The sequence below is a fragment of the Cololabis saira genome, chromosome 3 (genome assembly GCF_033807715.1).
Source record: "Cololabis saira isolate AMF1-May2022 chromosome 3, fColSai1.1, whole genome shotgun sequence".
Classification (NCBI taxonomy): domain Eukaryota; kingdom Metazoa; phylum Chordata; class Actinopteri; order Beloniformes; family Belonidae; genus Cololabis; species Cololabis saira.
The window spans coordinates 25,925,736-25,938,265 of NC_084589.1; the positions used below are offsets into that span (position 1 = coordinate 25,925,736).

General features: G+C 39.3%; 2 protein-coding genes across 3 annotated transcripts in view; one reads left to right on the plus strand and one right to left on the minus strand.

The window, feature by feature from the left end:
- Window positions 1-7,408, plus strand: part of adam22 (ADAM metallopeptidase domain 22) — a 65,539-nt gene extending 58,131 nt beyond the window's left edge. For both annotated transcript variants that reach the window (XM_061716832.1, XM_061716833.1), the window contains exons 28-31: window positions 440-540; window positions 694-760; window positions 4,180-4,303; window positions 4,622-7,408. In XM_061716832.1, the coding sequence (XP_061572816.1) occupies window positions 440-540; window positions 694-760; window positions 4,180-4,303; window positions 4,622-4,642 (313 nt within the window). In that variant the 3' untranslated portion in view covers window positions 4,643-7,408. The remainder of the gene's footprint in view (window positions 1-439; window positions 541-693; window positions 761-4,179; window positions 4,304-4,621) is intronic.
- A 51-nt stretch (window positions 7,409-7,459) lies between these two features.
- Window positions 7,460-11,234, minus strand: gtpbp10 (GTP-binding protein 10 (putative)). The gene is made up of 10 exons (XM_061716834.1): window positions 11,107-11,234; window positions 9,786-9,979; window positions 9,570-9,661; window positions 9,329-9,473; window positions 8,920-8,993; window positions 8,766-8,818; window positions 8,562-8,669; window positions 8,376-8,453; window positions 8,134-8,257; window positions 7,460-7,902 (listed from the first exon to the last, which is right to left on the minus strand). The coding sequence occupies exons 1-10, from the start codon at window positions 11,137-11,139 to the stop codon at window positions 7,691-7,693; spliced, it is 1,113 nt and encodes a 370-aa protein (XP_061572818.1). The 5' UTR covers window positions 11,140-11,234; the 3' UTR covers window positions 7,460-7,690.
- Between the last annotated feature and the right edge of the window lie 1,296 nt (window positions 11,235-12,530).

The window sequence follows — 12,530 nt, forward strand, 5'->3', positions numbered from 1 at the left end:
TGTGTGTGTGTGTGTGTGTGTGTGTGTGTGTGTGTGTGTGTGTGTGTGTGTGTGTGTGTGTGTGTGTGTGTGTGTGTGTGTGTGTGTGTGTGTGTGTACTGTATGTTCTCGCTCATGTGTTCATACTGTGCTCTGTGACTGGTTTCATTTGCCAAAATGTCCAAATCTGTACATTTTGGTAATGAAAAGTTCAGTAGTTGTTGCCATTCTATACTCAGTTCCTTGTATCATGTCATATTCAGCCGTCATGATAGGGTTTCATGACTCATAGGGTTGACATGGGCTCTTCATCGAAATCCTGCATTTGCCTCACCTCTTCTTATTTCTTCAAATGCAGCAGACTTGCACTGTTGTAGAAGGACATTGCTGGGCATTATTGTTTAGTCTGTGCTTTGCTGTCTCTCTCACTGTGTGTGTGTGTGTATGTGTGTGTGTGTAGATCTAATGGGCTTTCACACTCATGGAGTGAGAGAATTCCAGATGCCAAGCACATCTCTGACATCTGCGAAAATGGCAGACCGAGGAGCAACTCGTGGCAAGGTAACACACCCACTCAGTTTCCTCTGCACCCAAAATCAAATACCTTTCTAGATCAAATACCGCTAGAATCAAATATGTTCATAACCCCCCAATAAATATTTTGAATAGAACTGGTGATGTTTGTATATGAGAGCATCTTGTCTGTCTCTTTAGGAAACCTGAGCGGGAATCGCAAGAAGCTGAAAGGGAAGAAGTTTCGGGCTCGCTCCAACTCTACAGAGTAAGTTCCTTGTGGGATCACACCGGGGCCAGATGTTTAGCATCGACAACAACAATGACACATCTGCACTACTGTTTTTTATATTTGTGTCAAATCCAACAAAACAAATCCTACAAAAAGAATGAAATAAACGATATATTAGTCAGCCTCTCATGCACTTGCTACCAGTTTTGCTGCACTGCTGGTTGCTAGTAGAGATGTCAGTGAAAACTGTCACTAGTTAATAGTTTTATTTAAAAAGAAAAGTCAAACTGTATAATAAAAGAGCTTATGCTCCCATACATTTTATACGTTTCAGAAAATACTAAGCAATTAGGAGCAAATACTGTAGTTGTAAGAACAACTTAATTCGTGGATTTAAGTGAAAAATATGAGCGTGTGATACAAAAAGACATTTGTTTTGTTCTTTTTGTTTGATTTGTCGACTCTATGATACAATGACAATCGTTACCGTCTTTATCCTTTAAAAATGTAATTTCCAGAATCTTTTTGACCAACTTGTTTGTTCATATGATTTATGAGAGATATGCAAACCACACATTGCACTGAGCCTCACAGGTCACAAGATGGCGAGCTCACGCTGTTAGCTCTTGTTTGACTTGTGAGGCTGTGCTGCACTTTTTAATCCTCTAAAGCCTGTCAATGAAATAAAATATGCTCATATCTGCCTGTTGACTGCAAATGAACAAGGAGCAGTGCGCATCAACTGGCTCCGGGCTTGCCATGTTTGCTTGAAGGAATTTTTTGCACCTTGTGCACCTGTTTTCTTCATAAGCATGTTTACTGACTGAACAAAAAGCTGGCTGCTTGGAATGATGTGGCCGCTGTGCGACCGAGTCTGCAACACACAACACGGTTGTTTGTTCCATATGCAGGTCTGTCCGCCATCGTCACCGTTTCCTCAGCTGCATCTTGTTCAGAATATCCTTGTTCTGCTCTGCTTTCCTAAAATATTTCCTCTCCCTCTCTCCTCCCTCACTTGCATATTTCTGGAGATTTTTTTTTCCTTCTTTCCTTTTTTCTCTCCTCTCCCCCCTTCTTCTGTTGTGTCCATAAACTCCCTCCTCCCCTTCCCACAGGTATTTAACCCCTCGCTCCAAAACAGAGTTTTATGATGTAACTAAATGGGTAGAAGATGTGAATAAAAACACTCGAGGACCTTTTCTTAGGTATTACCTCAGATCATTACCTGTTCCCTGGAAAGTTCCCTGGCTTTTGATTTGATTTGTGGTTTGGAAACTCAGATTTGTTGCCAATCTGGTCTTTTCATGCATAATCCTCTGAGAGACTGTTATAGAAACCTAGCATGTTGCAACTTGGAATCTTAAAAGAGGCAAGCGTCAATAAAATATAAAGAAAATACATTTCTGTGGTTTATATTTATAATAATTTTATAGATATAATTTTATGCTTTTTTCCATTGATGCAAAAGTAATAACTTTTATTGGCCGTGCCAGTTTTAAGACTATAAACAGTCATTTTAATTTTACTTCCTCCTTTCTTTACTCCCAACCCCACACTGGTCCCTTGTTACCTCTGCATGTTCAGTGTTGTTGTGTCAGTGTTTTTATGTCGCTCTCCCGCTGACTTCACGAGCATCAGTGTGATGACATGGCCGAGCCAGATGTTTACAGCGCTGCTCTGACATCATCACTGTGCCGTAGTAACAAAGTGTGGACCACCGCTATGATTGTGTCCAAGTTCTATAGATAATTGAGAGTACAAAGTCTCCTTGACGACAAGGAAACTGACAGACTGTATTTATGACTTGTAGAACTTAATTAGGTATTACCAGAATCTGTAGACCCCCACCATATCCAGGAGTTCATTTTTCTATCTTCTCCATGTTATAAAACCTACCGAGCAGTATAAACAGTACAAAACAATGGAGAGACATGGAGGTTAACATAAGAGAGACAAGTTAAAGAACAACGCAATAATACATCGATGTGTTTTTCCGTATTTTAGACATTTAATAAAAGGGAAAAATAGCTCATGTTTTTAATACCTGTGGAGCAAACATCATTTGCACCTCACAAGACTCCTGCTAAATACAAAAACAAGCTACAAGGTGAATTAGAGATGGTTTAGACACCTTGCTGGTGCTAAATACTAAAATGAATAATACAATTAATTAGCAAAATGTTCTAAACATCCACAGTGCCTAAAAGCTTTGTAGAGTATTTTGTGTGAAAATCAGGATGAGATATTTGGTGCACCAACTGATAGACCAACAAGTGGCTACATAGAGCTATGCAGCGGGAATTAATCCTGGAGAAATAAAGAATGTGCGTCCAAAATATTTTAGTGCATTATTTCAAATCAGTAGGAATCAGTAGTCCACCTGATCCGCTCTCTCTAGTTCTTTGGTTCGCCACACCGCAGGTTTAGTTACATGTACAAGCTGCTGCACGCGGGACACGCTTTCTCTCTGCAGCTGATTCTCAGTACAGTGATGCCTGAAAGTTTATGAACCATTTAAGATTTTCTTTCTACCTGCATAAATATGACATAAAATGTAATCCAATTAAGAAGCATTGAAAGAAGACAAAGATGATCAAGTTAAACCAAAAATAAAATAAAATACATTTGGTAAATGATTCACTGAGGAAAATGATGTAATATTACATATCCGCAAAGAGCTAAGCACAAGATGTAAAGGTTTGCTTTCAGTAAATGATGTTTCCCACTGGTCCTGCACAACATGTTGGAAAAAATGTTGATCTTTCCAAAACAGAAAAGAATAGAATAACACCTCTTTATTGTCATTTTACATGTACAGTGAAATGAATGTGTACACATGCTAAAGCTTCTGTCTGAGAATAGCTTAGGTTATATTTTTATAGAAATGTAGAAAATGATATTCAGAAACCTTTCAAGCACCACTGTATATCATTTTTCCCCAACTCTGGTTCGGTCTGGAGTCCTGGTGACTTTACCAAACTCACGACTCCCAGCATTCATCCTTTGAACACACAGAATAATCCAACGTGTCTCAGTCAAAAGCAGAACATTTCCTTTAGCAGCAGGCTGCTTTCATCCTGGCTAAAGATAGCAGAGCATAGGAGTGACAGGAAACTAGGACTCTGGCCACATCGCAGCTGGGAACTACTTTGTGAGAAGGTTGCTCTTAAAAGCCAAGCATTAGTCGATTTTAGTTTTTTAATTCGATCTGTGTTTTTGTTTTTGATGAGCAGTAGAAAGGGCCTTAAAGAGCATCCTCTGTCTGTAGGAACCATGAAACCTGAACAATTGGAGCAGGTATTAGGATGTTGCCCAAAGTCACAGATTTGCCATATCAACACACTGGATCTAACTGCACATGTTTAATCTATCTGTGTCTTTGGCCAAGTCCCTCCTACATCAGCTAAAAAAAGAGAAATCAATGATATAACTGAGCCCTCTTCTCTTTTCTTCAGAACATTATCTCCTGCCAAGTCTCCCACTTCATCTACGGGATCTATTGCATCCAGCAGGAGATACCCGTACCCTATGCCCCCACTCCCCGATGACCAGAGGAAAACCAACAGGCAGAGCGCCAGGGCAAGTATCTCTAGAAACACCTTACATGATTTAAAAAAATAATTATAACTCTAGTACTGTAACTAATGTAGCCTTGATTTTCAATGCTGGTCTGCTCTAAAAGCAGTAGTTCCTTAAGATTCCCATGACAGGATCCCAAACTTTACAGCTAAAATAATGGTATTACCAGACAAAATGCCTTTTAATATTTTTAAATATTATGTCCCTTAATCAGAACTGTTCATAGAGTCACTTTACAAAAGTAACACATTTAAAGAAGCAATGGGAGCAATGTTAATAGGATTTTGTTCTTCTCCTCCTCCCTTCTTCTCTCTCCAGCTGTGGGAGACCTCAATATAACAGCAGCATTTCCCAAACTGCAAAAGTCTTTAAAGAACTACACGTCTCTTCTTTTCTATGAATGGAAAACACAGAAATGAAATAAAATTGACTCTAAGCTTCTAAAGAGAAAGAGCGCGAACCCCCACTGGACAGGAACTAGACAGAGGTCTGTGTGAGTAAGTATGTTCAAGTATCTTCGAAGCTGTCTTTCCAGATGGCATCTATAAAAATGATGAGGAGAAACCAGCTCCACATCTACTCCAGAGCAGATGGAGATGAGACTGAGCTGTTCCCGTCTGCTCAAGCCTCACTTATGGGACTGGAAACCACACCACTCTGAACTCCCACGCCTCCTTTGGCCCAGCTCTTTCCCCACACGCTTCAACACCATCACCCCCTGAGTTGTTCACTCTCCTCCCAAACAGGAGCAGCAGTGCCAGGAGCAAGCCATCGCATCACTCCACGCCCAGGAATTTTTCAGTCAGATCATTTTTTTTAATGCACGTAAATCACTGTAGAAAGTCCAACGCTGTATGCATGAGACAACCAATTTTATCAGCACCCATCTCCTGCAGAAGACAAGAAAAAAGCGGCAGCCTGATTTGAAAGGAAAGCATGCAAAGGAGCAGTGATCTTACGACTTTGGTAGGCTAAAAAAGCTTCCTCGTCACTGAAAATAAACCCCTTTATGTATCATCCCTTATAACCCATTAAACCCACAACTCTGCCCCAATGCAAACCCCATCCTTTCCTGCTCTACTCTTCCTTCCATTTGCCGGTGTGTTAGTGTAAATATGTACAATAAGATACACACAGAGCAGTTTTTTGCTTTTATTTTGAAAGACAAACTCAATTTTTTTCCTCTGCTGAATTGTGCTGAGGCAGAATTCTGCAGATAAATGTAAAGACCCTGCAGTCTTTTTTCTGGTAGTTTTTTTAACACATTAATTTCTCCCTGACTTTGCTCCTCTGTAACTTTGACTTTGACCTTCTATGGCTTTCTCCACAGCAGAATGTGTTTATATGTATACATAAGCACTATTTCCATCCACTTCTGTGAGAAACATACCTCCAGTAATTTTGAATCTGGCACATGAAGAGTGTTACTGAGATTATTCTGGATTAGATTGTTTTTTTTAGCTAAATTTAAATAGTTTTACGGGCCATTTCTGAGTGAAGTGAACCGACTGATGTCTGTGCTATAGTTATAGATGTGCCACTTGTCACTCATTTGGTTTTGATAATTTCCCAATGATAATGATGAGATGCTTTTCCCCCGATTCTAGATTTGGATTTCTGATACCATGTGAAGTCACTCTTGAGTTTGAGTTGAAGAGGCGAACGTGGTTGATAACTAAACTCAGACGGAATCTGGAAATTGTGATTTTAATTGTGCATTTTGGATTTAGCTGAGATATTTAGCCTTGTAAATGATTAACTATGCTGTACAGTGCTTGCTGTTTGAGCTTGTGAAGACCAACAGCATGATGACAGTTCTATATCAAGTTTAAGTTTTGTCTCCGATAGGCTATTTGTGAGAGAATAGCAGGAAACGAGCATGTCACCACAACACTGTTGCCCTCATTCCCTGTTCATTTTGTCATAATGGCTTTGTGTTCCACAGATTTCTGAACCCTACTTATTGAGGGTGATTCATGGCGGGAAGCCACAAGGTTTGAAATGATGAGAGCGGCATTGTTGTACCGTTGTCACTTCAGAACAACTGTTTAATGCCAATGTCTAGAGAGGAAACATACTCCCCTACAGCAACTTCTTGTGCAGTTATGACTCATTGATCTACCTTGATGTCTTAAGGATTCACGTTCTTTATTTTCCCCGTTTCTGTTCCAGTGTAGGCATTTTTATATTTGTGTTTCACGTACGCATTAGGACTGTATAGCTAAAATTATCACAATATTTGACTAATAATGCCACTAGTATGTTTTTTTTCCTTTTATATTATTAAGTACCTTTCTAATGTTCACTTTTTTCTCAGCTTAATGTACAGCAACTATTCAGACAGTAATTAAGTGCATTATTGTAATTAACTGTGTTGATGAGTTTGATTGAAGACAGGTTGTTTTATTTTTATTTCAAACATATTTGTCCTTCAGCATGTGTCGATCTGTATGATTTGCGATTTGAACACATGTAAATGAGATGTGTTCAGGCACATTATTCGCCTTCTACCAGAGCTTTTGTTTTTACTCTGGTCTAAAAAGTTGTTTTTTTTTTGTTTGTTTTTTTTTCTGTGCACCGTAAGAGTGAAATGTAGACATTGTAATACTTTGCAACGGCGAGACATTCCTTCTGGCGTCCTGGACACTGCAAAGCACAACACTCTTTGAGGAATGTCCATGAAGGATGGGAGCTCACAGTGACATCTGTGCTGGTGCAGCTGTCCCCCCTTCCTTCAAACATGTCTGCTGTACCTGCCTGCATGCACAGCTGGACTGACTGGTCCTAACAGGACTGCTCTGTCCAACGTGCCCACAGATGAGCCCCCTGGCTCCATCTCTGGCAAGAAACTTGAATGTATTTGTGCACTGGAGCACACTAACCACCCGGTTGCAGCTGAGCACTCCCGTCCTGCCAGACTCGCCGGCCTTTGCCTCCAGGAACCTTATGTACTAACGCAAACATTGCAGTTGTCTTTTTGTTTTTAGTTTTTTTTTTTTACCTGTTTGGTGTACAGACTACTGATGCAAAAATCATCCCTTGTATTTTTTTCCCCCTCTTAGTTATTCAGTATTGTAATATATTTAATATAAAATAAAACTTTCATCAACACTTCTCTTTGCTGGCATTTCTTGGAATTTAAATAATTTTAAATAGTAAGACTTCTAAAATTTTAATGACAAAAAGTCAACTTACATTGGTGACTGAGAACTTGACAAACAGTCAAACATTCAACAAATTTAAACTCAGTAACTGCTGCGAGAAAAATCAGTCATCCTCCCCGGAAAGGCCAGCACTGAAGCTGATACTTTACACCTTTAAGCAGTCAAACCACCAGTCACTTTGCCCTGCAGGTCCTCCTTTGAGCATAGGTATTGTCCATATTTCTCACAAATGCTGATGCAAGTCAGATCTCAGTGCCTGCAATCTTTCTTGATGGATGGCATTTGTTTCCATGGCGGAGACATCATCGACAGAATGTCGTATGCAGCTCTTCAGATGGTCGATACCGAATCCGGTGACAGTAGAAACAGGAACCACATGTTTGAAGATCAAATAGTTCTTTGGGATCATGTCATCTGGCAGCAAATCAGAAAACTCTGAAGAGAATAAAGAAGAGCTGCCAAAGATTAAACTACACCAAAAACTCTGTTACATACAAATATGTCCGTCCATGTTTATACATAAATCAAACACTTGGTTTCCTACATGCTGTAAGAGGAGATGAAGCTTTTGCTTTGTATCAATCTGCAACTTCACCACAAGATGTCACTAACACATTATATATATCTATATATCTACACACACACAAAAATAAATAAATGATTCACCTTCTGGGTTTTTCAACTGCTCCTTCAGTTCTGCTAGTTTGTCTTCAGCGTGAGGCAGGTCCATCTTATTCACCACCAGTAATGCAGGCTTTGACAGCAACTCCTCTTTATACAATTCCAACTCCTTCAGGAAGGAGAAGGTGAATTAAGAATAAATAACTGAAATGAGTGACACTGTATAAAGGGGACGTTTTTATTTCTTATAAAATTACTGAATAGAAATCTTTCCCAGCATCACTCGCCTTGGTAAGGAGTTGCACGGTTTCAAAAGCCGACCTGAACGCTGTTTTACTTGCCAGCTGGAAACCGCAAATATCCACCTGCAGTCGGAGAAAACAACCAAACTAAAGAGGCCATTTTCAGGTAGGTATACCGGACACAATCTGACATTTTACATCTCTGTATCTGCACTTTATGCCACGACATACCACAAATAAGAGCTGCTTGGTCCTCTCCACGTGCTTCAGAAACTTGTGGCCCATGCCTCTATTCATGTAAGCCCCCTCAATCAACCCTGGGAGATCAGCAACAGAGATCTAACAAAGAAAAAGCCATAAACACCACAAGAAATGTGGGGAACCTCGGAAAAGAACGTAATTAGACATATGAGACCCTAATCTGCATTCTCATACCTGCTTATAATCTGGGTACATCACTTTGCCAATCTCAGGCCTCACCGTTGTAACTGTATAATACACAAGCAAGATTTTTATTTTATTAAAATAAGGTTATCACCAAGAATTACCAGACTCAATGAACCATGAATTTGCATCTTTATGTTCTTACAAGCATAGCTGGCAATCTGAGGTGTGGCGTTGGACAAGGCTGTCAGGAGAGACGACTTCCCTGCGTTTGGGAACCTGATGGTGTTTCATCACAAAAAAATAAGCCAATCAACAAAACTTAGATGGTGTCTGTGCTAATGTGAAGCTCAGCTTAAAGCTGCTCTATGTTGCAATACCATTTCTGATCACATGGAACCTACTGATCTGTTGTATGGACAAAAGAGCTACAGAAAATAGTGTCTTAATGAGCGTGGCTGGTCCAACACGTCTTATAATGCAACTGTGCCCCACTAGAGATGCACTTTGTTGTGTCCAGGGGACTTTCTTGTCCTGTCCCACTGTGGTCTGAGGTGATATTGCAGTATAGAGTGGATTAAACTCCAACTGTCCATGTGCATTTCTGTTCTCACCCAACAAGGCCAAGGTCTGCAATAAGCTTGAGATCCAGCCTGATGTGTTTGACCTTGCCTTTACTGGGCTTGAACCCAGTGTATGAAGAGCCTCCAGATCCTCCTTTTGCCACCAAAATACGATCCCCCTCCTTATTTAGCTCGCCTTTAGAAAGACAGGTAGAAAAAATATGTATTCACATGAAGGAAACAGTTAACACTATATTTAAGAAAAGAATTGGGATAAAACGTTTTGACATACCAAGGATCCTGCCATCATCAGTAGTGACAGTGATACCGACAGGAGCAAAGACCTCTGCGTCCTTCCCGTTCACTCCCTTCAGAGCTCGGACACTGTTGATATGCAAAATTGTAACAGCTCAGAGCCACAAAACAACCCGATGATCGCCGACCAGCTCAAGATGTCTGGAAATGAACAACAAACTTAAAATCCAGAGTTATCTTTACAGACACCAACCTGCTGTTGTCTCCTGTTCCACCCAGAAAACGCTTATGTGAGTATTTATCCTTGATCTTCTTTAGAGTCATGTCCTTTGCCGCCACTATCCAAACATCTCCCCCGTTCCCTCCTTGTCCCCCGAGACGAGGCAGGCCCATGCCACCGCTCCCTCCACGTACGAACAAGCGGAGATTGTCCACAAAGTTTCCATACTGCGAAGAGGCCATGAGCAGAAATCTGACAACAGCCTGAACAATACATGACCCTTCCTACATAGAAAATCTGCAGACATTTACAGTTGATCAACGATCACGCTGATTTATTTTTCTCTTATAAAAACGAAAAGGCCTCCCAGAACCTATTTGTCAGACATGTGCTGAGCTTGAACCAAAAGGCTCAAAGTACTGGAAAAGCTCAAACAGTAACTAAAAGAAAAATAAAACTCAGTTGTCAGTTCTGTGGATCTTGTATTCACCAGAATAATAAAAACGGCCTTCTAAAACTATAATGTTAACACTGATCCCTTAAGGTTCAGGGGGGAAAAGAAAAAAGAAACAAAAATCTTAAAAAGATGCCAACTTGTGTTCAAGCTTGTTTTATGAAGTGGATGAGTAACAATCTACATTTTCTTATTCAGATCAGAAACACATCTGGAGTTTTTAAATTGTACTTTTTTTCATGCAATTATACTACATTTCCTTCATTTTCACCAGCCTTTTGGGCTTCCACCTCTCCTGCACAATGCTTCATTTGACCTTTGTTTTTTACTGTTATGTTTTATGTGCAAAATAAACTAATAAACTAATATTCTTTTTTAAAAAGGTTATTCACCATCCTTATTGTACTAACTTGTCTGGATTAAGGCGTCTTCTGCGCCTAAAGATGACCAATGACCACTTTGCAATACTATTAGGAAGTGTTATTTCTATTTCTTTATTTAAAGATTTTTGGATATTTCACATCCCAACATATTTATTGATCAACCAAAACAACAATGAAAAGGAGATAACCAGTATCCCTAATACATGATCTGATGAACTGACAGTAACATTTTAATTTAAATATGCATCTATGAACAATCACAAGGCTTATTTTAAAGCTCTGCTTTTCCTTAAGCTCAATACAAATAAACGGACGTGAATTAAATTGTTTCCAAAGGTCTCTAAAGGAGTCAAACCCTACCAAGATGAATTAGCTCTGCAGCAGTTCAGACAGCTGTCAGTGTTTTGATAACGATAGCATCCCCTCACAAACCTAGCTTCCCAGTCAATGTCAACTACCACAAAACCGTGCCGTGCAGTCATTTCTTTTCACAATACAGGTCAGCTTTGGTGTTTACCTTCCGAAAGCAAATCCTACTGATGTAGACCATTTTCAGCGAGCTGTTTCAGGCCACTTTTCGCGATTGTAGCCAAGGCTAAGCTAACAAACATGTGTTTTCATGAGCAACGGGAGAAACCTGGTTCTGTTCGCTGATTGGACGACGAGGTGGGGGGCGGGGCTTAGTTCAAATGAGGGGCTGTGATTGGCTACTATGAGTACAGTCTAAAATAAAATACAATGAAATACTTCACTTGACACGTACTTGTCGTGTTGTTTCACAAATGATACGTCCAATTCATATGATATATAATGATGTATTGCTTCATTTCCAAGGTTGGTCATTCAAAAAGCAAATAAAGTGTCTAAAAAATGATACACGCGGGCATCAATTTATCCTTTTTGTTCCTACACTCACTTCAACCGGAGACAAAATGTGCGTTTTTAGTTTCACTAAAGCAAAAATGACCATTGTGAGGTGGGGTAACAAGGGGTGGGGGGATTGTTAATAATGTCTGATTGCAGAAAGATGTTCCTAAATTGTTTTTACAATGGCAATACCATTAAATTTAATAAAATTAAAATGCCAGATAAATTAAATGATCCTAATCTGACTGCAGAAAATCCAGCTAAAATGTATAATTAATGATTAAAAATGTATGACCTACCTATAACTGCCCACAAATTAAAGAATATTTTTAATGTCTTATCATTGTATTGGTGAATAAATTAGTACATTTACTGCCCATCTGTTAAAACATTCTGGGGAGGAGTAAGGTAAGGCAAGGCAAGTTTATTTATAGGCCTATAGCACAATTCAACACAAGGTAATTCAAAGTGCTTTACATTGATATTAAAAGCGGCAAGACACAATTAGTATAGTGTATACGAGTAGTATATTTCCTACTGATATCCCATTGTCACTTGTTATGAATCTTTAAAGGGAGGTAGGATATAAAGTATACCATATACTGAAACTATGGTCTGTACTACTACCCAAAATCAGAAAAATTTGAGATGATGCAAATTAAAACAACTGCCAGAGATTCTCACATTTCCAGTATTTTATAATCAATTTCTTTGCAAGTAGTATGGATCCATGATATGCCGTGCCTTTTCAGATCAGCTTCATTGAATTTATCAATATCCATTCATTTTTGCATTTGAGCCTGCCACACATTTTTTTTTAAAAGGTTGGGAGAGTAAAGATTTACTTCTTGCTGCTATTCCCTCACAGCACAGGCCACAAAATCAGTAAAGATGATACCATGCAATGATGTTTAATGCAGTGTTTCATTTGTGATTTTTTTCCCCCCATTCTTCCTGAAAATATGACTATGTGCTTAAAAGTATGGGGCGTCGTCACTTTTTCATTTTATTGATTTATTGACACATTCATGGATGGGCAATCTCAAAATACTTTTCTACATAAATTCTGTCATC

Bases quoted from the DNA above. Each gene is read 5' to 3' on its own strand.
- gtpbp10 (XM_061716834.1), bottom strand. From the start codon at position 11,139: ATGGTCTACATCAGTAGGATTTGCTTTCGGAAG. The intron at 9,980-11,106 runs GTAAACACCAAA...GCCTCTTCGCAG, and splicing joins GTAGGATTTGCTTTCGGAAG to TATGGAAACTTTGTGGACAA. The intron at 7,903-8,133 runs GTGAATCATTTA...TATTCTCTTCAG, and splicing joins GCAGTTGAAAAACCCAGAAG to AGTTTTCTGATTTGCTGCCA.